Genomic DNA, 25,204 nt, shown 5'->3' with positions numbered 1-25,204 from the left:
GGTCATCTTTGAGCCCCCCTTGAATAGCCTATGTTAGGACTATAACTGACTGCTGAAAGAATGTAACACTGTAGCCTACAACTAAAAAGTGCATTGACGAGTACAAAAAATGGTTCTATTCGGTTATATACGGCTGATTATATTGGGGATATATACCGCTTGCGTCCCTGTACACCTTGCGGAGTATTATAGTAGATGTAGTATAGTTAGATACGTTGTTAATGTTATGTTCCTTGATAGATTTAGTTAGTTTAAACTATAGATTAGTTCATTTAGTCCCCGCTGGTTTTTCCACTCTCAGGCCATAGTACTAGTTCATTTTTCTTGTTTTGTGTTTTGACCCTGTTTTCTGTGACCGCGACTTTGATTCCTGCTTTGCCCCGTTTATGCCTGTTTGCCGATCGCCCGACCCTTTGCCTGTCTTGACTACATTTTTTGGATTATGATTGGATTTGTCTGCCTGCTCTTAAGTAAATACGACTTTACCTGCTTCCGTACTCTACTCCCTTACGTCTCGCGACGTGACGGAATACTCCGGAACAGAAACTAAACAAACCCACATGTCCACAGTAAACATCCGAGGAGCACGTAGCTCGTGCATGCGCGCGCCCCCTCATCGAGGTCGTGACATTCGCGCGTCTCACTCTGGTTGCTGGGCTATTTGGTTGTGTCCTCAAACACGTCATTGTTCGGTCAAATTTATTTGGCCTTTTCGCTTATTCGGCCGAACACCGAAAATGCTTTTTTTGCTGTATTCGGCCGAATAATTTCGCTTGCCGAACATTCGGTGCATCCCTAATTTATAGCTGTCTCTGTTCACACACAGGTGACCGTCGTGAGGGTATCAACACTTCGGTGAGTACAGATGTGCAGTCTGTGTTCAAAGGTAAGACGTACAGCCAGTTGCAGGCGCTGCACATGAACATAGAGAGTAAGATCCAGGCCGGCGGCTCGAACCTGGACATCGGTTACTGGGAGAGCCTGCTGCAGCAGGTGCGAGTCTACATGGCACGGGCAAGGTACGAGTCTTCTACTAGTAGCGTACGTGAGATGCTGTATGATGCTTATGATACATGCCTCACTGATTGTATGCTGTGTGTTACGTCTGTGCTGTGTAGACTGAGGGAGAGGCATCAGGAAGTCCTCAGGCAGAAACTCTATAAGCTGAAGCAGGAGCAGGGGGTGGAAAGCGAACCACTCTTCCCCATTATCAAAGAGGAACCCGAGGCTGAGAATCCAGTGTGAGTTCCAGTTACAGTCTCGGTTAGGACTGACAATAATAATAATAATAATAATAATAATCTAACTTTGTGTCTATTTCAGTAATTTAAGTATTATTTTCATTATTTAAGTTTCATCATTTTAATATTTTCTACAATAATTATATTTCTACAATACAGTGGTATTCTTTACTGAACAATATTTTAATTAGTACGTATTCATTAACTATATACAGTATGTGTGAGCATTCAATAATAAGTATTCATATATTTCATTTTAATTATGCATTATTTATTTATGTTAATGTGTAGGTATATTTATTAATTAATACACACATGCAGTGTCATTCATTTATATATTCATTTGAAGTATATACATCAAGTATAAAATATGTATTTCATAAATGACTACTTTCTTCATTTTCCTTACTAATACTAGATGTACGTATGTGTCTATCTACCTCTTTATTTACTGAAATAATTATTTAAAATAATCATTTCATTACCTTTTCTTTTTAATCACTGTTTCTTACCATTTTCTTTTTGTAGTACAAATGAGGAGCCTTCTAGATCGTCTCCCTCAAAGGCTGCGGCCGAGTCGCCTGAGGAGGCGGAGGAGAGAACAGAGCAGGAGAAAGAGAGTGGAGACGAGAGGCCAGGGCCGAGCTCCAGAGCATCTGCGGAGAAGGAGGGAGGCGAGGGAGGAGGAGAAGGGGGCGATGAGGAGGGAGAGAAAAGCGGAGGAGTGGAGGCTGTGCTGACCGAGGAGGATCTGATCCAGCAGAGCCAGGCCGAGTACGACTCGGGCCGTTACAGTCCTGCGCTCCTGCAGCCCTCCGAGCTCCCGCTCGACACGCACGTTGTGGATGCTGAGGAAGACCTCCAACGCCTGCAACTCGCCCGCAGACAGCTGCAGGTCACGGGTATGTACATGAAACCTGAGCTCTTTGAACTGAAATGATGTCTGGAATAATGAGGAATTGGTCAGATGTGTGTGTCATGTCACGTACTCTGTGCACCTCATACATGCATCTGATCTATTGCAGCAGTTGGACTTGTTCAGACTCGGATTAAATTTGACGTAAATTTAACATCAGCTATGACACCTTTGGCGTCTGATATTTGCTCCTTTAGTTTTGCAATGCAGTGTTCTAAATCTTCAAAAACTCATTAAGCTCTAATTGTGTGCAGTCTGATAACAAATCGAGTGTTGAAACAAATTTATTAATTATTATTAACCAATTATTCTGGTTGTCCAGGATGGTTTCCTTAATAACATTACAACACTCTAGTGTGGATTACATTCCTACATTATTACCTAGTATTTTATTCCTGACACAATTTACACTCTGTCCTTCTGTCTTGTGTGTGATGATTGTGATGAGTGTGATGATTTAAAAAAAAAAATCTATATTTTTTGTTTCCCTTCAGGCGACGCCAGCGAGAGTGCAGAAGACGCGTTTGTGCGACGTGCAAAAGAGGGCATGGGGGGTGACGAGGCCCAGTTCAGCGTAGAGATGCCCCTGACTGGGAAAATGTACATGTGGGCTGACAAGTACCGGCCACGCAAACCTCGCTTCTTCAATCGCGTGCACACAGGCTTCGAGTGGAACAAGTACAACCAGACGCACTACGACTTCGACAACCCGCCACCCAAAATCGTCCAGGGTTACAAGTTCAACATCTTCTACCCGGACCTGATCGACAAGCGCTCCACGCCGCAGTACTTCCTCGAGCCGAGCCCCGACAACAAGGACTTTGGCATCCTGCGTTTTCATGCCGGGCCGCCCTACGAGGACATCGCGTTCAAGATCGTCAACCGCGAATGGGAGTACTCGCATCGACACGGCTTCCGCTGCCAGTTCGCCAATGGCATCTTCCAGCTGTGGTTTCATTTCAAGCGCTATCGCTACAGGAGATGAGGGGCTGACGCTCAAGTTTGAAGACATCTGGACAAATGGTTACATGATGAATCTTCCTATGTGAATTCTACTTATGTTAAATCTACTTTCACCTTGTAGTGCAGCATTTTCAGAATATTGTTCTGTATGAAATGAATGTAAAACCGTGATGTTGCGTAAATAAAAATTATCTTTACACCAGGCCTCGTGAGAATAAGAGTAATTTGAAAGAAACGGGTGAACGTATGAGAACATCGGCCCCTGTACTGAAAGTGATGGAAAAGCAAATTCTGTATATTTTTTTGGTATTTGATCGATTATTCTCAAATGATCATATTCCAGTGTTTGTCTTTCTATGATTTTGCAACAATAAAAATCTTTTCTTAACTTGTTCTTGATGCCTCTGTAAGATGGATTATAATATAAAATCTTTCCCTCTGATTTTTTTTATGTCAAATACACTGAGAATCATGGTTCTGTACACAGAAGAAATGACAAATCATACATTCACAGCTTCATGGGGCGGGGGGGTTGGCTGACATTGCACACAATGAGTAATAAGAGAGGCGTAAATGTTCTCAAAGATGTGCACAGGGTCCTCACTAGACAATGTTGTCTCCATTATGCTGGCTTCCAGTACTGGGGAGTTCAGTTCTTCTGTCATGATTGTTATTACTGTTTGTACTGCTGCATCCTACTGATGCTGCTTTATTTCTGTCTACTATTTGCAGTGGCTCCTGATAGCCAGACATAGGCTGTGGTCTTTCCGCAGCTTTATTGAAGCATCTCAGGACAGGACAATGCCCTTGGTAGAAGTTCCATATCAAAAGCGCCACTAATAACAGTGATAGGATGATGACCATAGCCCTGAGGATCAAGAGGGTGTTCAGCTGTTCCTGCACCAGTGGCAGGACTGAAGGATGCCCCATGTAGTTCCCCAGTCTCAGCTCATACGTAACAGTTTGAATGACGTAGTCTTTGCCATAGGAGGACTCTACAGAGGTGCAGGTGTAGTGGCCGGCGTCGCTGTCCGAGGCATTGAGGATGAACAGGCTGTTGTGTTGAATATGGTACATGTTGGAGTTTTCAACTGGGTGATCATTTACACGCCACTGCACTTGGGCGAGGTTTGATCCCGGCTGGCACGGCAGCCTAACCACGTTACCCGGGTAGAAGGTTTTAATGGTCTTGGTGCTCTCTGTAACACAAACCGCATCTCGATTCAGTCATTTTAATTTTACTTCATTTCTAATTTTTATTTACTGCTTGAGTCACAATGGACTTGAACCAGATCTGCTGTATGTATGTTCAAACATACAGTCAATGAAGAAGATCATTAAGACTTTTTAGTGTAAATACTGTACTAGTGGATATAAAAATCAATCCGTTAACATACCGACTGCAGGACAATGTGGTTCATCTCTCAGACTCTGAACCACTTCACTTCAGGAGAAAAAGAAAACACAGAGACATGACAGAAAATCCAATATATCTAACATTCCCACTTCACACATAGGCTCTAGTACAGTCAGTACAATATGTTAGACAACAGTGCTGTTTAATTCTTGATTCAGAAGGTGATTTTCTATAGCAGCAAATGACAGTAGTGCTAACTGTAAGAAACATCACAGGTTTATATTAATGTGGATATTCGAAAATACGTTACTGTTTCTATAGTAACGCCATATTCACAGGGACTGGTATGGCAGGCACGCTACATAATTCAATTCAGTAATGAGTTTATATATATATAAAAAAAAGTTTAAATCACAAAAAAAAAAAACAACAGGTAGTATATGTGTCATTATTTAATAAATAAAAACATTAATAATTGATGATACTTTCTTTCTTTAAGGAGTCTCCAGTGTCAGCTCATTGTAACAGTCAGAGGTAAAGCTATCACTTTTATTTATTTATTTAACCGGGGGTGACTGTTTATAGCTGCTGTAACATAACAAGAACTAACTTGTTTAGTGGACATTACACAACATTAAATGTAACTATAATTGGCTAAAAGTATGATGACATCCTTTAATAAATGGAAAATTAGCTTTTGGTTGTTTTTTTTTGCACCAAATAAATGGAACAAATTACAAGAGGTATTGAAATTAGACCAGTGTGTGTCAGTAGATCAAATTAAGTGTATGATAGATGATATGGTTGCAGTACAGTGATCCTGCTTTGGTTGATTTGCAGACATGTTTGTTATTATTTGGACTTTTTCTTCATTTTATTGTTATTGTTATTGTTGTTATTACATATGGTTTATCCTCATTTTTTTCTGACTGTCGGCTAGTATGACTGTGAACTCAGGGCATTGCTGTAAAAAAGCTTTATGCTCAGTCAATTTGTCCCTGAATAAACACTGGTAATTAATTAATAAATTAAATATACAAATTGTTATCATTGACACATTGCTGTGGTGTAAAAGGAATAAGACCGTTGCAGGATGAACTTCAGGCCACATCACACCATCCCATTGTTTCTATTCATGTTTTCCTATAACATCACACCACATCATGATTAATTCCTTACAACGCTACAAAACAACATACGAGTAGTTATTTCTATAAAGCTGCTTTGGGACAATGTCCATTGTTAAAAGCACTATACAAATAAAAGTGAATTGAATTGAATTGAGTAGTGTATGCTCAGTACCTGTGTGTATCTGGGTCAATGCTGTTTATAGCAATGCAGCTGCTAGTGTTGAGGTTCCAGCCGCAGTAGGGATCTCTGGCCAGCACACAGTCTATACAGGAGATGTAATGGTCGCATGCGCTAAGCGACATCTGCACCGCTGCCTCGTCTGAGCCTGCATACAGCTGACCCTGACAAAATATGTGCACCAGTTATTGAAATGAGGGTCAAACAAAAACTGAATCAAACTCAAACTGAATCTAACGCTGTTAAGTAGAAACAATGAAATGAATCGGATGAGTACTGGGATAAATCACAATAAGAAAGTCATTGAGTAATGATATACAGTTATTTTATGCTATACTAGTGTGACTGATGATGGCACAAAATTCATATTTTAGGTGTGCATGTTCCATAAAATATGTTCAATATGAGCAAATATGAGCAATCCACTCAAGAAACACATTTTATAAGATATTCTCCCAAACTAAATAAGTTTCTCTAACTATTCATTCCCCTTACTAATCATACCCGTACGTGGTTCATCCCCACTCTGTTGTCACAAAATTGGAAGCAGACAATTGTCTAGAATGTCTTTGTATGCTGAAGCATTTGTTCACTTTACTGGAACAAAGGGGCTCCAAAGCTGTTTGAGCGTGACAATCAGTGCGTTTACATGAACAACAATAATCCACTATTAACCCGATTTAGACAATACTTTGATTAAGAAACTACCATGTAAACAGCAATTTTTAATTACCTTAATCCGATTAAAGTCATACTCGAAGTAAACACAAATCGAATTAATACATGTGGAGTACTCCTGTTTTAGTCGCATTATCAACGTATATTACAGACATGTAAAGACCTTAACCACATTATTAACGTCGTGTGAGAGTTTTCACCGCATTTTGAGACAGGACACATACACACACAGCAGCGTTCAACCGTTTTACAGCAAAAATGGGAGCATGGGTGCGTCCCAAATCGCATACTTGCCTACTATAGGCCTGTAGTAGGAGAAATATAAGTATTTCGGCTACTATACAGTAGGTAAGTACGTGGTTTGGGATGCAGCCCATGGCTTTATGCAGTCGTCTATTAGCACGTACAGCATGACAAATAATTAACCGCACTGGAAGCGTTCGTAAAAATGAAAAATAAAAACACCCAAAATTGTATACGGTACCATAATGAAGACGAACTGTATGTTGATATGTGAAATTCTGGAGGGACGTCGGACGGCGTGGCGCGGTGACGTAATGATGTGTGCCGTTAATCTAATTATGTTCTATAACATGTAAAACGGGTACATGAAAGGAGTATTCTAAAAGTGACTCATGTAAACACCTTAAACACAATATTGTCTTATTTAGAGTAAGGTTAATAATTAGATTACAGCTGTCCATGTAAACGTTGTCAATGTCTCTGCACACAAAGTGAGCTCCATGAAGACACTATTTGCCAAGGTTGGAGTGGAAAAACTTGAAAGGCCTGCACAGAGCCCTGACCTCAACCCCTATGAACACCTTTGGCATTAATTTTGAACGTAGACTGTGTCCCAGGCCTGCTCGCCCAACATCAGTACCCAATCTACAGTAGTAATGCTCTTGTGGCTGCATGGGCACAGCCATGCTCCAAAATCTAGTGGAAAGATTCCCAGAGGAAGGAAATTTATTTAAAAAAAGCAGAAGGGGACTAAATCTGGAATGGGCTGTTCAACAAGCACATATGATAATTATGGTAAAGCGTTCACATACTATTGGCCGTATAGTGTATATAAATATGAGTCCATGCAGGATTTCAAGGAATTTTTTTTGTGATTGTTTCGCCAAAAATGCTTGATCTCGCTGTGGCTTTTGTTCAAAATTTTGTGATTTTTTTTTTTGCTGAAAACTACTTGAATTGGTGAAATTGCAATCGCACAAACTTGTTTTGCACGGTCTTTTGCAGTGATGTTTGCTGGCAAATTAGATTTTTTAGTTGCACTCATGTTTGACGAACATGAATCGAAGAGGGCTATGGCTGAATGCACGTTATGATGATGTCACGTGACGCATCTCAGCCCAAATCTGTGGAAAACCTGTGGTAATTTTGAAAAATATTGTGGAGTTTGCTTGATTTTGCTTTCATTTCTGCAATTGCAAAATCTTGGAAGGACTGATAAACTGTTCATGCAGATTGGTGCCATAAAAAAATTATTTCTGGCGGTTTAATTTTTCAGAGGTTATAGCATTTACATATTACTGGCAGAGAGAGACAACACCACCAGGAATCAGCCACATGAGCAAACGTAAAAGAACTGAATGTATAACAAAGCTAAAAATTAAAACTGTTTTTGTGTAGCACAAATCTGCATAAATAAATTATACTAATGTGGCTAAAAAGAATTGGTTTAATTTGTAGACATTACAATCTCAAAACCCAAACCAACATAAATCAGCACAAACAGAAACTTGTATTGAATATTTATGTTCAATGTTATTTGTAATTTGTTCATGCACTTGAATATTTGCTGTTGTTTTCATCACACATTTTTTTAACAATAGTGTAGCATCTAGCTGTAAGCCACAAGTGATTGTGCAGAGTGTGAACAGAGACTGTATGTAGTAGAGACAGGCCACTGTTTGAAATATGAATGTGGCAGTGTGTAGCACTTAGCAAGGTATTACATAATTATAAGTAACCACTTGTCTTCTTGTTTCAATAAGGGAAAAAAGCCTGTCAGATTCTTACACTCGGCATGGCAGGGCCCGACAGTCTCTGAGTGTCTTTTCACATGTCATGAAAGTTGTCATTATGGACACATTTAGTCACATTTTGCTTTAGTTATTTCTTCATGTCAAAAGCAGCCAAAGTCCATAACTAATCTGTCGACTCCATATACTACATACTATACTCTAATACAGAGGGTTTATATACAGTTTATATACAATTTGCTGAGAATTATCTACATGGATACATCTACAACTATAGAAAATAAACAAACAAATAAGTAAATCATATATATTTATATATATATATATATATATATATATATATATATATATATATATATATATATATATGTGTGTGTGTATTTTTTTAAAGCAGCTACACATATACCATAGCATAGAGTTAGTAGCAGCTTTGCTAATAACTTGCTAGTAACATAATTCGCTTAGATCTCAGCTAAGATAAATATTGGTGAACTGAACTGAAATATAAATTTGCTAAACTTAAGAAGAGCTTGCTATGAACCCTAAATGGCCTTCCATTGGCTATATATTGCCATTACATTCAGCCCTATGTTGTACAGGTATACAGGTATGTTTCTAATATGCCTCGCTGATCATTCACAGTTGCTAGCAGGAAAGTTTAGCGTAAAACGGGAAGTCGGAGTGAAAGAATGATGAGAAAATCTGGTGGCTATTATACTGGGAAAACTAAAGTTCAGATTTATTTTGAAACACAAGTCACAATCTTAAATTCCTCTGGGAACATAAACATCCCACAACAGTATTAACTGTAAAATGTTTTTTTTTTTTTAAAACTAGCTTAGCAATAATCCCCAAACTAACTTACCTAACATTAGAGAAAAGATCCCCACAGAAACAAAACAGAAATAGTTAGGTAACATTAGAAAAAAATTCACAACAGATGTAGCTAGTTAATGAATTTTTGTTACACGATTGAGGCAAGGTGAGGCAAAGTTGCTCACTTATACACAAGAAAATAGGAGCCTCATTCTTTGCCCAATACAACCAGAAGATACTCTGACAATATGTACAGTACAATATCTCCATCCCTGCCATTGAGAATATTAAAACAGGATGTTGCATGACAACTAAAACCACTTTAACCAACATCCAGTCCTGAAACAAACCTCAGTCCACCATTTTCAGCTTGACCAGGGATCAGTTCCTGGAACAGCACCCAGGTCCAAAAACAACTTATAACCTATAAACACTTGATGAACACGTTTGCCATAAATAAAACCCATCAACCCCACTGACTACTTTTGGTATGAAATGGAACTCAGACTGCACCCCAGGCCTGCTCGCCCACCATCAGTGCCAAGTCTAATAATGCTCTTGTAGCTGCCCCACAGCCATGCTCCAAAATCTAGTGGAAAGCCTTCCCAGAAGAACGAAGTTTATTATAACAGCAGAGGGGGACTAAATCTGAAATGAGTTATACGCAGATGTTCACATTCTTTTGGCCATATACAGTATATAAAATACTTGTGCAGATTTGTGCCCCAAACAAATAACTTCTAGCAGTTTATTTTTCAGATATTATAGCAATTACATATTAAGGGCAGAGAGTGACACACACACACCAGGAATCAACCAACTGAACAAAAGTAAAAAAAAATTATGTCTAAAAATACAACTTTTTGTGTCCCACAAAACAGCATAAATAAATGATATTAATGTGGTTAATGTTGGCACTCTGACAATATGTACAATATATCCATCCCTGCCATTATGAACATTAAAACAGGATGTGGCATGACAATTAAACAACTTTAACCAACATCTAGTCCTGAAACAAACCTCAGTCCACCATTTTCAGCGTGACCAGGGATCAGTTCCTGGAACAGCACCCAGGTTCAAAAACAATTTATAACCTATAAACACTTGGTGTAGCTTCAGAGAGGAGAAAATCAAACGTAAAAGTGTTCTGAGACTTACCATGGTGTTGGAGAGGCGTAGTATCTTCACTGCCTCTGAATGCTTAAACAGCTGCACCTCTTCTATTATCACCATCTTTCCGTCATAGTTGACTGCTTTCAGTACTGAACCGCTTGCTGTTATAAACACACATTTAATTTGTTAATGCTTATGTAGTGTAAAGCACTAGAATTTGCTGTCCTGGATGTATTTAAGGGTGTTTTGGTTAGATTATTGTAACAGAAAATGTATCAATCTTGTTAAAATGATGTAAAATGTAAATTAAATGATTACCTGTGCCTATAAACATAACCTGATGGCTGCTCCCATCCAGGGCAGTAGTGCTGGCCACCACGATATGTGTAAATGCAGCTCCTTTCTTCACTAGTAGGGCTTGCTGAGAAGATGGTTTCACTGCTTCATTCATCAGTGGCTTTTCTCTCACAAACAGAAGGGTTTTATCAGGCAGGTCCAAGGACGTGGAAATCATTTTCTGCCTTGCATCATTGTTAATACACTACACAGACCACAGAGAGAAACAGAGAGAGACAGAGAGAGAGAGAGAGAGAGAGAGAGAGAGAGAGAGAGAGAGAGAGAGAGAGAGAGAGAGAGAGCGTGTGCAACAGATAACATATAAATAACTCGGACATAACATCTTCATAGCTAACCAGGTATGGAGTTATACAAAATAGCACAAGTAATATGGCAAACAAAATTGTAATTTGTTACAATAATTATAATCTCCTCCTGAAATTTTAGAGTTTATCTAATATCTTATCCAACTAACATTATCCAACGTGTTACTTTGGTGAATTCATAAACTATATTTATACTTTTATACTTAACATATTCTGTATGAAGAAAGGCAGTAAGTACAAATACAAGTTGTTTTAGGGTGCAAGTCCCTGTGTAAGTTACAATACTATGGAAATGATAACAAGAGCATTCATTTAACCCTTACAACTGGAACTATTGTTCATTTTCTGTTTGGTTTCTTTTTCCATCACTGTAGCTAACATGTGAAAATGACTGTTGCAGAATAAATTGATAAATGTTGAACTCACAGCTCCGGGACGAGGGTCAGGCACATCTCCGTTGTATGTCACCCATTTAAAAACAGATTTGTCATTGTACAGCGTTTTGAACCTGCCTTCAGAGAACACTTCCCTGATGCTGTGTATACTGTAGGTGCACACTGCAGAGTAGTGCAACGCGTCCCTGTCAGTCAAATCACAGCAATGAAACAAGTGTATTAGGAAGGAGATTCATAAAACTATTTCTAATGATGTGTTCTGGAATATGCTGGAAAATTTTCTAAACAAGTTTTTTATTATGATTATTTTTTCTTTAACTGGCTGTGACATCTTAGTAGTTCAAAAACAGGAATAACAGGAAACAATATTGAAACAATTACTGGGTTTACATTGCAATCCAATTTGAAATGAAGGTAGGTTTTGACTCCCTTAAATAATTTTGCCCTCACCTCATTGCATCATGTAACCTCCAAAAGTGAATACATTAAACAGCATAGTAAAGCACAAAAATAACACGGTTTCTGAGGCAACTGTATCCATGATTGAATTTGACTGACATCATTCACACTTTCACATGATTGTGTAGTAAACCAAATAATAATTCTCACATACTGCATATTAGGAGGATCGGTACTTAGTATACATTTGAGGTCAGCGGTTTACATACACCTTGATGAATCGGCAAAATTTTAATCATTTATTTTGTTTAAAGATCATATTTTTTTTACATTTAGTCCTGCCCTTCAGAAGCTACATAAGATATTTACATGTTTCCCAGAAGACAAAATAGTAACAATTTACACTGATCATCCTGCTGCCTTCTGGGGCATCAGTGAACATTTGCACCTTTTGTAATAGCTGTGTACGAGTCCCTCAGACATCCTCCGTGTGAAAAGATGGATCTCAAAATCATATAGCCCGTGTTGGAAAGGGGTCAAATATACAGAAGGTGCTAGAAAACCAAAGAATATGCAGGACCTGGAGGATTTTTCTGGAGAACAGTGGGCAGTTTAACTGCTCAGGACAAACAAGGGACTTATAAACAATTATCACAAAACATAAAAACAGTTGTTGATCATCCAGGTAATGAGAGTTACACAGTATTAAGAATCAAGCGTATCTAAACTTTTGAACTGGTTCATTTGTGTAAATTCAGTTATTACTGTGTCTTGTGGACTATTCTGTGGACTATCTGTTATGTGAAATAGTTTATTCAGGGCAGGACTAAATAAAAAACTAAATGCAATTTTTACGATCCCACTTATTATTATTATTATTTTTGAATTATTAACATTTTGCAGATTCTTCAAGGTGTATGTAAAGTTATGACCTCAACTGTACACTGGTGGATGCAATATATAGACGGCAAGGTGGTGCAGCATTGCCATGTCACAGCACATCAAATCTCCCGGTTTGATCCTGTGCTCGGGTTACAGTTTGTATGGAAGTTCTCTGCATGGTCTCTCAAATGTGCCTGTTTCCTCCAGTTTTGTCCCACCTCTCAAAAACGTGCTGGTTCATGATTAGCTACACTAAATTGCCATAAATGACTAGAAATTCCAGTGAGTTGTAAAAGCCTTTTAGGGTACCCATGTGATCTAACCACCTTGACCCTCCAGTGACCTTGAGGCTGATCTAATACAAGCGGTAAAGTGTTTAAGTCCTCCATTTTAGGGTTTAATTTCCACTGTGTGTGCAATGATGGACTGGTATTGAACCACAATTGTGATTACATTCAAAATCCTTAACTGTTTCAAAATGGTGATTTTTGCAGGGTCTTTTGCTAGCAGGTTTGAACTGAAATATACTCACATCTGAGGAGTGAAGACTCCGTAGAACACACAGGTTGTCCAGCTGCCTGGGCAGAAGAGGAACACATCCTGTATGATGTAAGGAAGTCTGGTTTGAAGGACAGGACAGTCCAGGTGAGCCTTTAGGAACGATGTCCACTTCCTTTGCAGTGTCCGCTGTCCTCCCATATCCCCCTAGCAAGGAGAGGGAATGAGAAAAATTGATACAATGTTACAAAAAAAGAAGGCATTTATTTATTTAGTGTTTTACATTATAAAATGTAACCAAATATTTATTGGAAAAGTATTGTTCTATGGGCAGATAATATTTCAAATTTTAAGCATTTATTTCTCGAAAGAAGCAAAAGTATCTGCCAATAGAATAAGAAAATGGATTCTATTGCTGTATAAAAACATCAAAAGCAGGCTGAATAATCTTATAATATTTAATTTATAATTATCTTAAAATAGAAATGTTAGCAATTGAAAATATCTTGAATATGGGTAAATTTATCTAAGATATTTTTGTTTTTGCAGTGCAGACAAGATGGCAGTAGGAATGTGGTCTTGTTGGTTGGAATGGAAATGAACATAGTTGGTGGTCTTGTGTAGAGCAAAGAGTAAAATGTTTACTCAGTCGTCAGGAGTTCATGAGTTCGAAAGTTGACAAAGCCATTCATGGTCAGGAGTCTGAGATAACTCCGGTTATATAATAGGTTATATGTATGGTTATCCACAAGTCAACACTAACTGTCTGATAGATCATGTACTGTCATGGGAAAAAGAAAGTACAGACTTCTTCAGTTGTATGTTTTTATTTATCAGGGACTACATAGCAATTATGTGGTCCCGAACACTTCTATAAACAAACACAAATAACCTCAGGTGACAACAAACAGAAAACCACAGCAGATTTCAATATGTAGTCATTTTTTCCAAAAGGTAAACCAACATGTAGAACCACCTTTAGCAATAGCATGAAGTAAACATTTTCTGTAGTTTATCAGTCACACACATCGTGTGTGATGGGGAAACTACCTTACAGACGCGGGCCACTCTCGACACGTCCAGCTTATTGTAGGAGTCGTACTCCATAGCTGTTTCACTAAAGAAGAGGTAAATCTTGTCATCATCCCCCTCTGGGTTTTCCTTTCCTTCAGCCACGTACTTCATGCCAATGAATCTGGGTTCTGAAATCACAGAACTAATCAGTGATACTCAATCTTAAGCTGAGTAGAAGAATCGCAAGTTCAAAGAATTAAAGACTTAAAGACTGTCACAACTAAACTAGATGCAAACTAGAAGTGTTAATTTTATGCACCAGAAATGGTTTAATTTCAACTCCAAAATCTTCCAGTTCCAAAATGTGTGTGTGTATACACACACATTCTTACCACTGAGCCAGGAAGAGTAGTAATCAGTTCGTATAGTGTTATTAGAGCTTCGCATAATAACTGGTTCAGAGCCCAGGAAATTCATAGATGTAGCAGAGTACAGCTCTCCATCTAAATGATAACCAGAATGGTAATATTGTTATAAAATCATGATGATATCATTGGGCTACTTTTCTTTAAAACAATCAAAAGTATTATATCAGCTGTTATGAGCAGCATCTGTATTAAAGTGGATGGACATTTATAATGAATATATGAATGCATTTATTAATCTGGAATAAAAGTTAGGGACTATAATAATTAAATAACTCACTAACTGAACATTGTGTTCTTTGGTCTGTTACATCATGGAGCAGTTACACTTAAGAGAGAAGCACCTACCAACAAATTCAGAGGCGTATCTCTGGAAAGGATCAAATGGACACTTTCCCTTCCCCTCATGCTGTTTACTTTCCAGAGTCAGGTTACCCTCTGTATAAGACTGGAAGACAGAGCACAGCAAAGGCTACATGAAACATTTCCATGGTGTGGTAAAATACAACAAAACATTCACAAAGACTGAGACTTTAATGTCTACAATAATATATTAATGATATTTTGCAGTGAAATAATGTGAGAAATTACTCACCATATAATCACAAGTTGGACTGAAAGCATAGGTACCACACACATACATCCTGCCGTCTGGCATTTTATGAAGGATGCGGATATAGTTCTGACACTCAGTCTAGAAAAGTAATAACAGGAAATAGAGTCCAGTGAATTATGACAATCAGGACTGTCAGAAAACAGAGATTCAGTTCATTCCAGACTAGTTCACAGAACAACACAAGACAGGAGAATAATGTGGAATAATTTCATGGGTTAGGTTAGGACTCACTGAAGACGAGTTGCAGATCATTTTATACGACCAAGTTTATGTGATAGTATACCTGTTTCTAATCAGACGGTCTGTTAGTAATAATGTTTATTTTACACACAGTACTCACTAATAGACTCTTTCCAGAGGACATTTTATGTTTAATGCACAAAAGTCCTGAAGCTAACCAATGCTAGATATAAACATGACCTTGGGGGGTGTAGAAAACTTCATTCTTAGTGGTCTTAAAACTCAGATTGTAAGGCTAGTTCTTTACTGTATCAGGAAATGTATAATTTGTTACCCATATTTGAGTCATGTGAAAAAACAAGTACACCCCATGGAAATGCTTGTTTTTTTTTTGTTTTTTTTTGTGACATATTTGGACAAGCACTCGTTTGATTCTCTTTGAAACAGTGCCTATTAATAAAGGAGATATACTATCAAAAGAGACATAACATTGACATTTTGTAGTAATTTTAACAATTTAAATGAACAAATAAAAAAACAAAAACAAATCAGTCACATGGAAAAAGTAAGTACACCCCTACATTTATCACACCTTCAAATCCATAAAATTAGAATCAGGTGTTCAAGATTGGGTGCCAGTGATTAGAACCTTAGGGAGTGCAGGTGGAACCTGTCCTATTTATACCCCTCTCATATCTAGTGTCTGGTGTTCCCTTTGCTATTGAGGAAAATCTTCCACAAGTGGTGCAGATTTCAAACGGCAGTTTGTCAATTTGTCCAGGACTGTCCGTCTCAACAAATTCAGCCCAAGAGCAGACCGTCTAACGTAAAAACCCCAAATTTTCATCACAGGATCTACTAGTAAGTCTTGCAACTGCATGCTTGCATGCTTCTACAATCAGAAAGAGATTGCACAGACTTGGCCTGCATGGGAGGTGCGCCAGGAAAAAGCCTTTGCTGTAAAAAAGAACATTAGAACACGACTACAGTTATCAGTAAGCATATAGGCAAAGTCAAGGCCTTTTTGAATAATGTGCTCTGGACAGACAAATCAAAGAGAGAGTTGTTTTTTGGCCACAGTAACAGCAGACATTTTTGGCGCAGATCAAAGACAGCCTTTCAGGAGAATCACCTCATACCAACTGTGAAGCATGGTGGTGGGAATGTTATGGTTTGGGGTTGCTGTGCTGCCTCAGGGACTGGACAGCTTGCATTCACTGATTCAACTATGAATTCTGTATTATATCAAAGAGTGCTTGAAGATAACGTGAGGCCATCTGTCCGAAAGTTGAAGTTGTACCTTTCAACAGGATAACGTTCCTAAGCGCACTAGCAAATCCACAAAGGAATGGCACAAAATGAACATGGAGGGTTGTGGAATGGCTTTGAATCCCATTGAAATGTTGTGAGGGGATTTAAAATGGGCAGTACATGCAAGAAAACCCTCAAACATATTGCAACTGAAATAATACTAGCTTCTGAGGCCAAGGGTGCACTTACCTTTTCCACAGAATAATATCATATAGAATAATAACATTTCTGTTGACTAAAAAAGCAAATTTTCCTTGTGGTTTTGTTAAAGTAAATTAACTTTATTACTGGCACTGTTTCAAAGATGATCAAATGTTTGGTTGTCAAAATATGTAAAAAAAATATAAATATAAATAAAATAAATAAATAAAAATCCAGGGGGTGTACTTATTTTTTCACATGACTGTATATTTATATCCCTGCTGAAAAAAAACTATTGAAACCATCACCAAAATTCTAATGGTTTCCACTACAAACACCATCACAAGTTATCATCTAACCATTAAAACCATTACTATAACCATTACTGATCCTTAATGGTATCCATCTGACATAACAAGCCACCAATAGAAGGCAACAGGTTACCAGTAGAGACCCACAGGGACCATTACAGTTTCCATTAAATCCAATACAATTCCCATTATAACCATTAAAACCATTACAAATTTTATGAGGGTTTCTGTTGTATTTTTCAGCAGGGATATCATCTATTTTCCATATTGCTTATCCTACACAGAGTTGCGGGAAAAGTGGAGCCTATCCCAGGGAACTCCCGGCACAAGGTGGGGGATACCCTGGACACAGGGCACAATCACACACATATTCATTCACACACTACAGCCAATTTGGAAATGCCAATCAGCCTACAACGCATGTCTTTGAACTGCGGGAGGAAACTGAAATACCTGGAGGAAACCCCTGAAACACTGGGAGCACATACAAACTCCATGCACACAGGGCAGAGGTGTGATTCAAACCCCCAACCCCAGTGGTGCTAACCACTAGTGCCTCCCTTCATCTACATTCATAATTTAAATTAAAAAAATTAAAAATCACTGATTCATTCAATGAGTTCTGTTGATTAATTTTCATGTTAATGTCCTTTCATCAAGTCATCTAAAGAGTTTTAACACTGCCCGCTATCATATTTCCAGAGTGGATAAATGCTCTTCTCTGTTTTGATGATGATGTGACAGTGCAGGAGCATTGCTACCATTTTGGCAGCTGGTATATGATTACAGACAGGAAATTATTAGGATTATGTCCATTAGCTCGTTTATATCAAATTGTTGGATAGTTGCGAGTTAAACCTGACATTCATCCAGACTGACTGTTTTGTTAAACTTGTAATCTTCACAGGCAGAAAGCCAAGGCAAGGTCAGAAATTAGACTAAATAAAAACATTGTTTTTGATCACTTTCTTAAAGTAGAGGTGTCAAAGTATATTATGGGCAGAAAAACTGAGTTTTGGTCAAAACTTGATTGTTCATTTGTGGCAGTTTTCTAGAATTTAGTCTCAGCGACATCCAATGGATTTTCCCCCTGAAAACAGCAACAACATCATTGGTCTGAGACTGAAGGAGGCTCGTCCTTATTTAGCCACGCTAAGGCTTCACCCTCATTCAAACACCAAGGTCTAGTGTAACCGGAATGAGTTGTCTAGACTGTATTAATCACAGTGTAGTGTTCTTGAATTAATCAGACCACTGGACTGATTTTGCATAACATTAATGCTAATCCAGTGTTTATCTATGCATTAGGCCCGTGTTGTCATTGTAGTGAATAATTGTTAACTACAAAGTTTGGCAAATGAGAAAATGAGGAAAATTGAAATGTTGCTAATTGGAAAAAATGTCAAACAAATATTTTACTCCAAAGAGGCATTTTCACATGTGGCCTACATGGATTGGAACTATGTAGTTCATGCTTGTATAACATGGCTTCGGAGTGAAACTATAGAAAATGAAGGTCCTGTTAAATAGCCACTTGCTATGCTAACTCTTGTTGTACTAATCAGTCCGTACAGGATTTCGCAGAGTTTTTTTTTTGTGATTGCTGCGGCTTTTTCCCCCCAAGATTTGTGATGTTATTTGTGGAGTTTTTTGTGCTTTTTTTGCAGAAAACTACTTGAATTAGTGAAATTGCAGTTGCTTGAACTTGTTTTGCACATTGATTTCACAGTGATGTTTGCTGGTAAATGAGACCTTTTAGCTGTACTCATGTTTGACGCAGGTGAATGGAAGGGGGCTTTGGCTGAATGCTCGTTATGATGATGTCACATGATGTGCCTTGGCCAAAATCTGTGGAAAATCAGCAGTAAATTTGAAAAATGGTAGGCTCCTTCGAATAATACGGAGCTTACTTGATTTTGTGTTAATTTTTGTGAAGGCAAAATTGCTAAATCCTGGAGAGCCTGAATAATTCCTCACTTTTACTTTTTTTTTAGCTTGATGTATTTAATCTTAACCTGTTTTTACTAGCATGAGAATATATTATTTGATGGAGGCTATAAAGCACTGGTTTTCTATCCAGGGTGCAGTCCTGCTTTGCATCCAGTGTTCCTGGGATGGAGCCACTACCATCACCCCGAGAACCAGGAGAAAGTGGTTCACGATGATAAATGAATGAATGAATGAATGGAATACATTTACTATCCACTTTATAAGGAACACACATTCAAGCAGTCATCTAATCAGCCAATCATGTGGCAGCAGCACAATGCAAAAATCATGCAGATACTGGTCAAGAGCTTCAGTTAATATTCAGATCAAACATCAGAATGAAGAAAAAGTGTAATCTCTGTGACCAGAAGAGCTGGTTTGAGTAAACCCTAACTGTCGCTCACTCGGTGTTTTTTTGCTTTACTCTAGAGAATGTGGTGTGAAAATCCCAGGAGATCAACAGTTTATGAAATACTCAACCAGCCCTTCTAGTACCAACATCCATGTCATGATCAAATTTACAGAGATCACACATTACCTGAAGCTCTGCATGATGCATGATCTGTATGATGATCATGTGGCTACAGCAACATGATTGGCGGATTAGATAACTGTCATGAACAGTTTTGCACTTAAGACTCCATCTGTGAACAGTTGAGAACTTCAAAAATAGACTTCATGTGAAAACTATAATGAATTTCCCGGTTGCACAATTGCATCGTTTGCCCTTGTAGTACAGTTATAGAAGGGATTTATTTATAATAGCACTATCCGGTATCACCCAGACAAGGATGGGTTCACTTTTGAGTCTGGTTCCTCTCAAGGTTTCTTCCTCGTGTCATCTCAGTTTTTTTCCCCTCTGTCTTCCACTGTCGCCTCTGGTTTGCTCATTAGGGATAAATTTATACATTTAAAATTTATACCCTTCATTTATATATTTCTGTAAAGCTGCTTTGTGACAATACCCACTGTTAAAAGAGCAACACAAATAAAATTGAAGTGAATAACTGCATAAATGTGAAGGTGTTTCCAATAAAGTGGATGGTGTATAAAGCACTTCAAGTAAGTTACCCTGAATAATGGTGTTGTGCTAAATGTGAATAGAAACAAAAGGCAGTCAAAAGGCACTAAACTCCAGTTTTAGTCAGCCTTGATCATGACATACACTATGTGAGAGGAAATGCATAACCTCAACATTCAATCTAACAAAACCACCGGATGGAACTATCCCAGGTTTTGTCTGAATAATTTACTTATAATTTTTAAGGCACCAAAAAAAAAAAAGACCTCACCTCCAAATTTTTCCCTTTGTATGAACATATCTTCTTGTTGTCTGGAGTCACGTCCCACTTTACCTACGAAAGAGATAAACAGTTTATTTCTCCACTGATATGGCATTAAATAAGTACAGTACAGGTGAAAATGTACTACTAGCAAAGTCCTATAATAATAATAATAATAATAATAATAATAATAATAATAATAATAATAATAATAAAGTAAATAAATAAATAATAATAATGTAAAAAAAGGATAATGAAAAAAGTGTAATCAAAAATAAATTATAGCAGTGTCAAAAAGAGAAAATATATAAATATATAAACAATACAATATATAAAAATAGAATAAATGTGTGAAACTAAAATAAAAGTGCAACTATTAAAATAATATAAAAGTAGCGTACAATGTAATGTAAGAGTAATCCAATAATAAACAACAGTTTATGTTGTGTTATTATAATGTTTTTGTAACTGTTGTTGTTTTTTTTTAATCAGTGAAAGTAATGTGTTTGGCACATAAAATGAAGATGTTGCTTCATGGCTTTCATAGTGGAATCTGAAGAGGGCTTTAGACACAAGTTGGAAAACATTTTGAGATGTAGGTGCTCTACTATTAAGTGATTTAAAAACTAGCAAAAAAAAATATAGAACTGTAGATGAAAAGATTGCTACCCGAGCATTGTGAACAAGATTTAAATAAATAATGGGAAAATAAAATTGTCCTGACCATAGCCTTCTTGTGCGTGATGTTAGTGAGGTCCAAGGCAAAGATGGTCTCTCGAGCTCCCAGGATGAGCACACCAATGTCTTCCCTCAGGAGCATGGTGGAGTAGTTCCACACTCCCTCCTCTCGAAAAACATGTCCTCTGTTACCTAGCAACAGCAGAACAGGCTTTTAGTGCCCAGTGTGGCGGAGTAGCTATTGGAAAGGATGACATGTGCTGATCGTAATAAAGAAGAGTGCAAAGAAGTGAAGCAGAAGTAAGACTTGGTGATTCATTTGGAGAAAATAGTGTATCGTTGGTTAATCAGGAACTCAGTAATGCATTGTGTTATTCGTATATGCACTACTGATATCATGAAGGCTGCGATGTTCAAATGCTTTAAAATGTGCTAAAAATATATATTTTTATTACATACTGTGAGGATCTTCTATCTTTCCAGTAAGAGATTGTGTGTGATTTAACAAAAGTAAGAATTTTAAATCAACAATTTTTAAGACAAAGTTACTTACTGTTCAGAATAACTGTTTTGCGTGGTGTGCTGTACAAAGTCCCAACCTGGCCAGAAGTCAATATGGCTGTCCCAAAAAAACACAGGATGAGGAGGAACAACATGTCCATAGCTCTTCAAGTCTCTGTTACAGCACAAGGCCACTCTTAATCTCTCAAATGGTCACGCTGTAAAATAATGGAATTGTCAGCACTTCATAACCTCAGCCTCACTATGTTACTTCTCTTTTACCGTCAACAACGAGATATATAGCTTATTTTAATTCATGTAAGATGCCTCTTCAAAGAACCAGGAACCATGTGAAGCCATCTGGGAAAGTTGAGAGACAAAGAGAGATTAAAGGGAAAAAAAAGCACAAAAGAAGCAGCAATAATTCTGTTAAACTGCTATAGTGATGTAAATGTGGCTTCAAAAAGCTCCTTCTGCACAGGCAACATGTTATAGAGGCTGGTACTGGATATAGCAAAAGCACACGTGTCAAAAGCCACTGGTTGGTTGGTTTAAGTAGCACATCAGGTGCATGTCACTTCAACTTCTGAGGCAAAATGACCCATTTTAATTCTTAACTAAATGTGAAACAATACTATTTTTTTCCCCAACATGAAGCATTAAGTGCTTGGATTAGGGTCATTCCATCTCAAGTGATCCAATGCAGGTTGCTTGACCATTTTTAATTTTCCAATTTTTTTTGAGTGATTATCTCTATGTATTAGCATTGCAAAACCACCAGTTTTTTGAAAAATTTTTTTTTTACTTGGTTTAACTGCGGTGGCCATCTTTGTGTCATAGCACACAAATTTGGGTCGTAAAGCTGTTTACATAAACCTGAATATCTCGGCTCAGGATGGCCCTAGCTCCTTGGTACAAAAACCAATCTCTAGAGTACATTACAAGGTACATGATCATATAAACATTTAGCACATTATTGTTCCTTAGAACTTAAGTCCAAATGTAATGCTCAAGATTGCTTACAGTTCCACGGTTAGGGTCAATTTATAATGATAAGGGTTCAAGTCTTGTCTTAATTTTTTAGGGGGTACCTAGGTAAGTATAGTGTACATGTAGAACATTTCAGGTTTGAAACTTCTCTCTCTCTTTTTTTATGAGGGTGAGAAATTGCAATGTAAAAAAAAAAAAAAAAAAAAAAATCCCTTCATTTGCAGGTTGAATATCTCCGATGGGGGACGAGATAAGAACCTGAAATTTTCACACAAATAAGTCCTCTATAGAAGCATTCTGCTGTAAAAATGTTGAGTTTGAGATTCCACTGTTTACAGAGCTAGTGGTAGTAGAAATCTGGGGAAAAGCCTACTTTAATCATACAGTTTGAGAAATGAACAGATATAATATAAGCATAACAAATAATAAAAACAAACAGTATTTTACAGTAATTATGTTTATGATTGACATACAATAGCTTATGCTTGCCAATGAGGTCTAAAATGTTAATACTTTTGATATTGGCAACAGTGAAACATGATCCATCACAGAGTTCTTCAAATCTGCAGAGTTTAGCTCCAAACTCCAAACTTACCTTCCTGTAAATTTCCCGTAATCCTGAAGACCTTGGTTAGCTTGTCCAGGTGTGTTTGATTCGGGTTGTAGCTAAACTCTGCATGGACAGTCGACCACGAGGGCCAGATTTGAAGAACCGGCCTGATCTATCATGTTGATACAGATATACAGTTGGTATGCTTGAATAGATCATCGAAATATGGAATTACAGTGTTCAATTGGGTGTTACAACCTGAACAGTGTCATAAACAGAGCTGTGGTGTTGTTTCTCTTGTGGTAAAAGCAGCTCAGAATCAGTGCTCTAGAAATCAGTTTTTGTTCCAAGGAGCTGATGGACTGACACCACTATGATAACGCACATATCAATAAGAGAGAAAAAAAAGGACTTTATGTCATCCAAAACATCCAAAAAGAAGAACAGAAGATATGAGAAACTCAGTTTAAAGGCCAGTTTGGATCACACTGTCAGCCAACAACCCTGTTCAAGTTTTGTGTATAACCACAGCACTGAAAATATAAATCTAACACTGGAGTTTCAGAGAAGTAACTTTGCATTTTTTCTCTTAATAGTCTTGACTACAGACTTTCCTGTGAAGTCTTACAAATTCACCACATGCATTAGGTCACTAAATGCACAGGCATTTTGTCTTTGTCTATTTGTGCATGCTGTACAACATGTGCAATTCATGTAATGCAGTTTAAAAAATGTTTGCAAGCTATTGGAACATACCAGAACTTCTGCATTAAGTACTCTTATACCACAGTGCTGTTGCATTCTTGAATGTGATTGGTGTTGATTATTGTCTAACAGCAACTTTAACAGTAGTTCTGTGTACAGGGCAAATCACAAGTTTATATAAATGAATGTGCTAGTTCAAATACGTTATCATGTCTATAGTGGCAGTTAATTCTCCCTGTATGGTAGATGTTCCACATAATAAAATAATAATAATAATAATAAAAATAATAATAATAATAATAATAAACAGATTAAAACATGTTCGTTAACAAAGAGTAATTGGTGATTGTGCTTTCTGTAAGGAGATTAATTAATATTTAGGAAGGGGTCCCCAGTGTTAGCACTTAGTTATATTCAGATGTAAATCTGTTGCATTAAGTTTTTCCCCATGGGGAAATCTTCAGGACAGTTCTCTGCAACAAGCTGCATTTTTTTTTTGTCTTATTGACTTCAAGAAAGTGAAGGAATAACAGCTATAAGGGAAGTGAGAAGTGGAACTTGTTTCACAGGTATTCCATCACTGTAACTACTGTAAATGTAACTATTAAATGATAAAAAGTATGGCATTCCATTCTGTAATAAGGAAATACTGTAAGAATTGGCTAAGAGTTGTGGTAGTAAAGTAAAAAAAACAAACAAACACGTGTTATTGTTAGAAAATAATAAACTTCAGGTGGTAACTGTAACTCTGTTTTACATCTGTACATGTCACACCAAACGGATACTTTATTAACGATAAATGATGCAAGCTTGATGAGCATCTACAGGTGGAGTTTATTGCTTCTAAAAGAGGCTTGACCGGTTACTAAATACAAAGGGCTCACTTTTTTTATTCAATCAATGTATTCAATAAAGCCATGAAAGCTACGATTATATGTTTATGTGTTATTAGTATAGGCAGACTGTGTTTATATTATGACTTGGATGGAGATCAGACCACATTTAATAAGTGACTAATACAGAAATTCCAAACTTTTCCCTGCAGATGTGGAGTTCCATCATAATCCGAGAACAAATTTATGCTTAGTTAGTAGATTGTCTACCTAGCCAGCTAACTTCTTACCTAGTCCATATAGGTTTTTCTAGCATGCGCAATTAGAAGAGTCACTTCCTTCTTCTTGTGAAAAATGGCAAAATAAGCCTGTCATACTGCAGAACCTTGAGCTTTGTGAGGGAAATTATTCAGTTTAACTTTGTAATAGTTTTGTTCTTGTTCTGTTTCATT

The 25,204-nt window shown here is 37.5% G+C and overlaps 2 protein-coding genes across 6 annotated transcripts in view; one reads left to right on the top strand and one right to left on the bottom strand.

Annotated features, from left to right (window-relative positions):
- The window catches only part of cactin, a 17,299-nt gene extending 13,791 nt beyond the window's left edge, over positions 1 to 3,508 (top strand). The window contains exons 7-10 of the mRNA XM_053651050.1: positions 827 to 1,019; positions 1,119 to 1,241; positions 1,770 to 2,143; positions 2,652 to 3,508. Coding sequence (XP_053507025.1) covers positions 827 to 1,019; positions 1,119 to 1,241; positions 1,770 to 2,143; positions 2,652 to 3,142 — 1,181 coding nt within the window. The 3' untranslated portion in view covers positions 3,143 to 3,508. The remainder of the gene's footprint in view (positions 1 to 826; positions 1,020 to 1,118; positions 1,242 to 1,769; positions 2,144 to 2,651) is intronic.
- The window catches only part of LOC128623899 (semaphorin-4E-like), a 24,701-nt gene continuing 2,987 nt past the window's right edge, over positions 3,491 to 25,204 (bottom strand). For 2 of the 5 annotated variants that reach the window (XM_053651051.1, XM_053651052.1), the window contains 14 exons: positions 21,727 to 21,892; positions 21,220 to 21,365; positions 20,505 to 20,567; positions 15,260 to 15,358; positions 15,013 to 15,112; positions 14,632 to 14,742; positions 14,276 to 14,427; positions 13,260 to 13,432; positions 11,478 to 11,631; positions 10,708 to 10,930; positions 10,435 to 10,550; positions 5,780 to 5,949; positions 4,518 to 4,564; positions 3,491 to 4,319 (listed from right to left, as the gene is read on the bottom strand). In XM_053651051.1, coding sequence (XP_053507026.1) covers positions 3,724 to 4,319; positions 4,518 to 4,564; positions 5,780 to 5,949; positions 10,435 to 10,550; positions 10,708 to 10,930; positions 11,478 to 11,631; positions 13,260 to 13,432; positions 14,276 to 14,427; positions 14,632 to 14,742; positions 15,013 to 15,112; positions 15,260 to 15,358; positions 20,505 to 20,567; positions 21,220 to 21,365; positions 21,727 to 21,835 — 2,259 coding nt within the window. In that variant the 5' untranslated portion in view covers positions 21,836 to 21,892 and the 3' untranslated portion in view covers positions 3,491 to 3,723. Of the gene's footprint in view, positions 4,320 to 4,517; positions 4,565 to 5,779; positions 5,950 to 10,434; positions 10,551 to 10,707; positions 10,931 to 11,477; positions 11,632 to 13,259; positions 13,433 to 14,275; positions 14,428 to 14,631; positions 14,743 to 15,012; positions 15,113 to 15,259; positions 15,359 to 20,504; positions 20,568 to 21,219; positions 21,366 to 21,726; positions 22,035 to 23,259; positions 23,387 to 25,204 lie in introns of all 5 variants that reach the window. The other 3 variants (XM_053651055.1, XM_053651053.1, XM_053651054.1) reach the window with 3 other exon arrangements.

This window comes from Ictalurus furcatus, chromosome 20 (assembly GCF_023375685.1).
Source record: "Ictalurus furcatus strain D&B chromosome 20, Billie_1.0, whole genome shotgun sequence".
Taxonomy (NCBI): Eukaryota; Metazoa; Chordata; class Actinopteri; order Siluriformes; family Ictaluridae; genus Ictalurus; species Ictalurus furcatus.
This window is presented reverse-complemented; position numbering and strand designations above follow the sequence as displayed.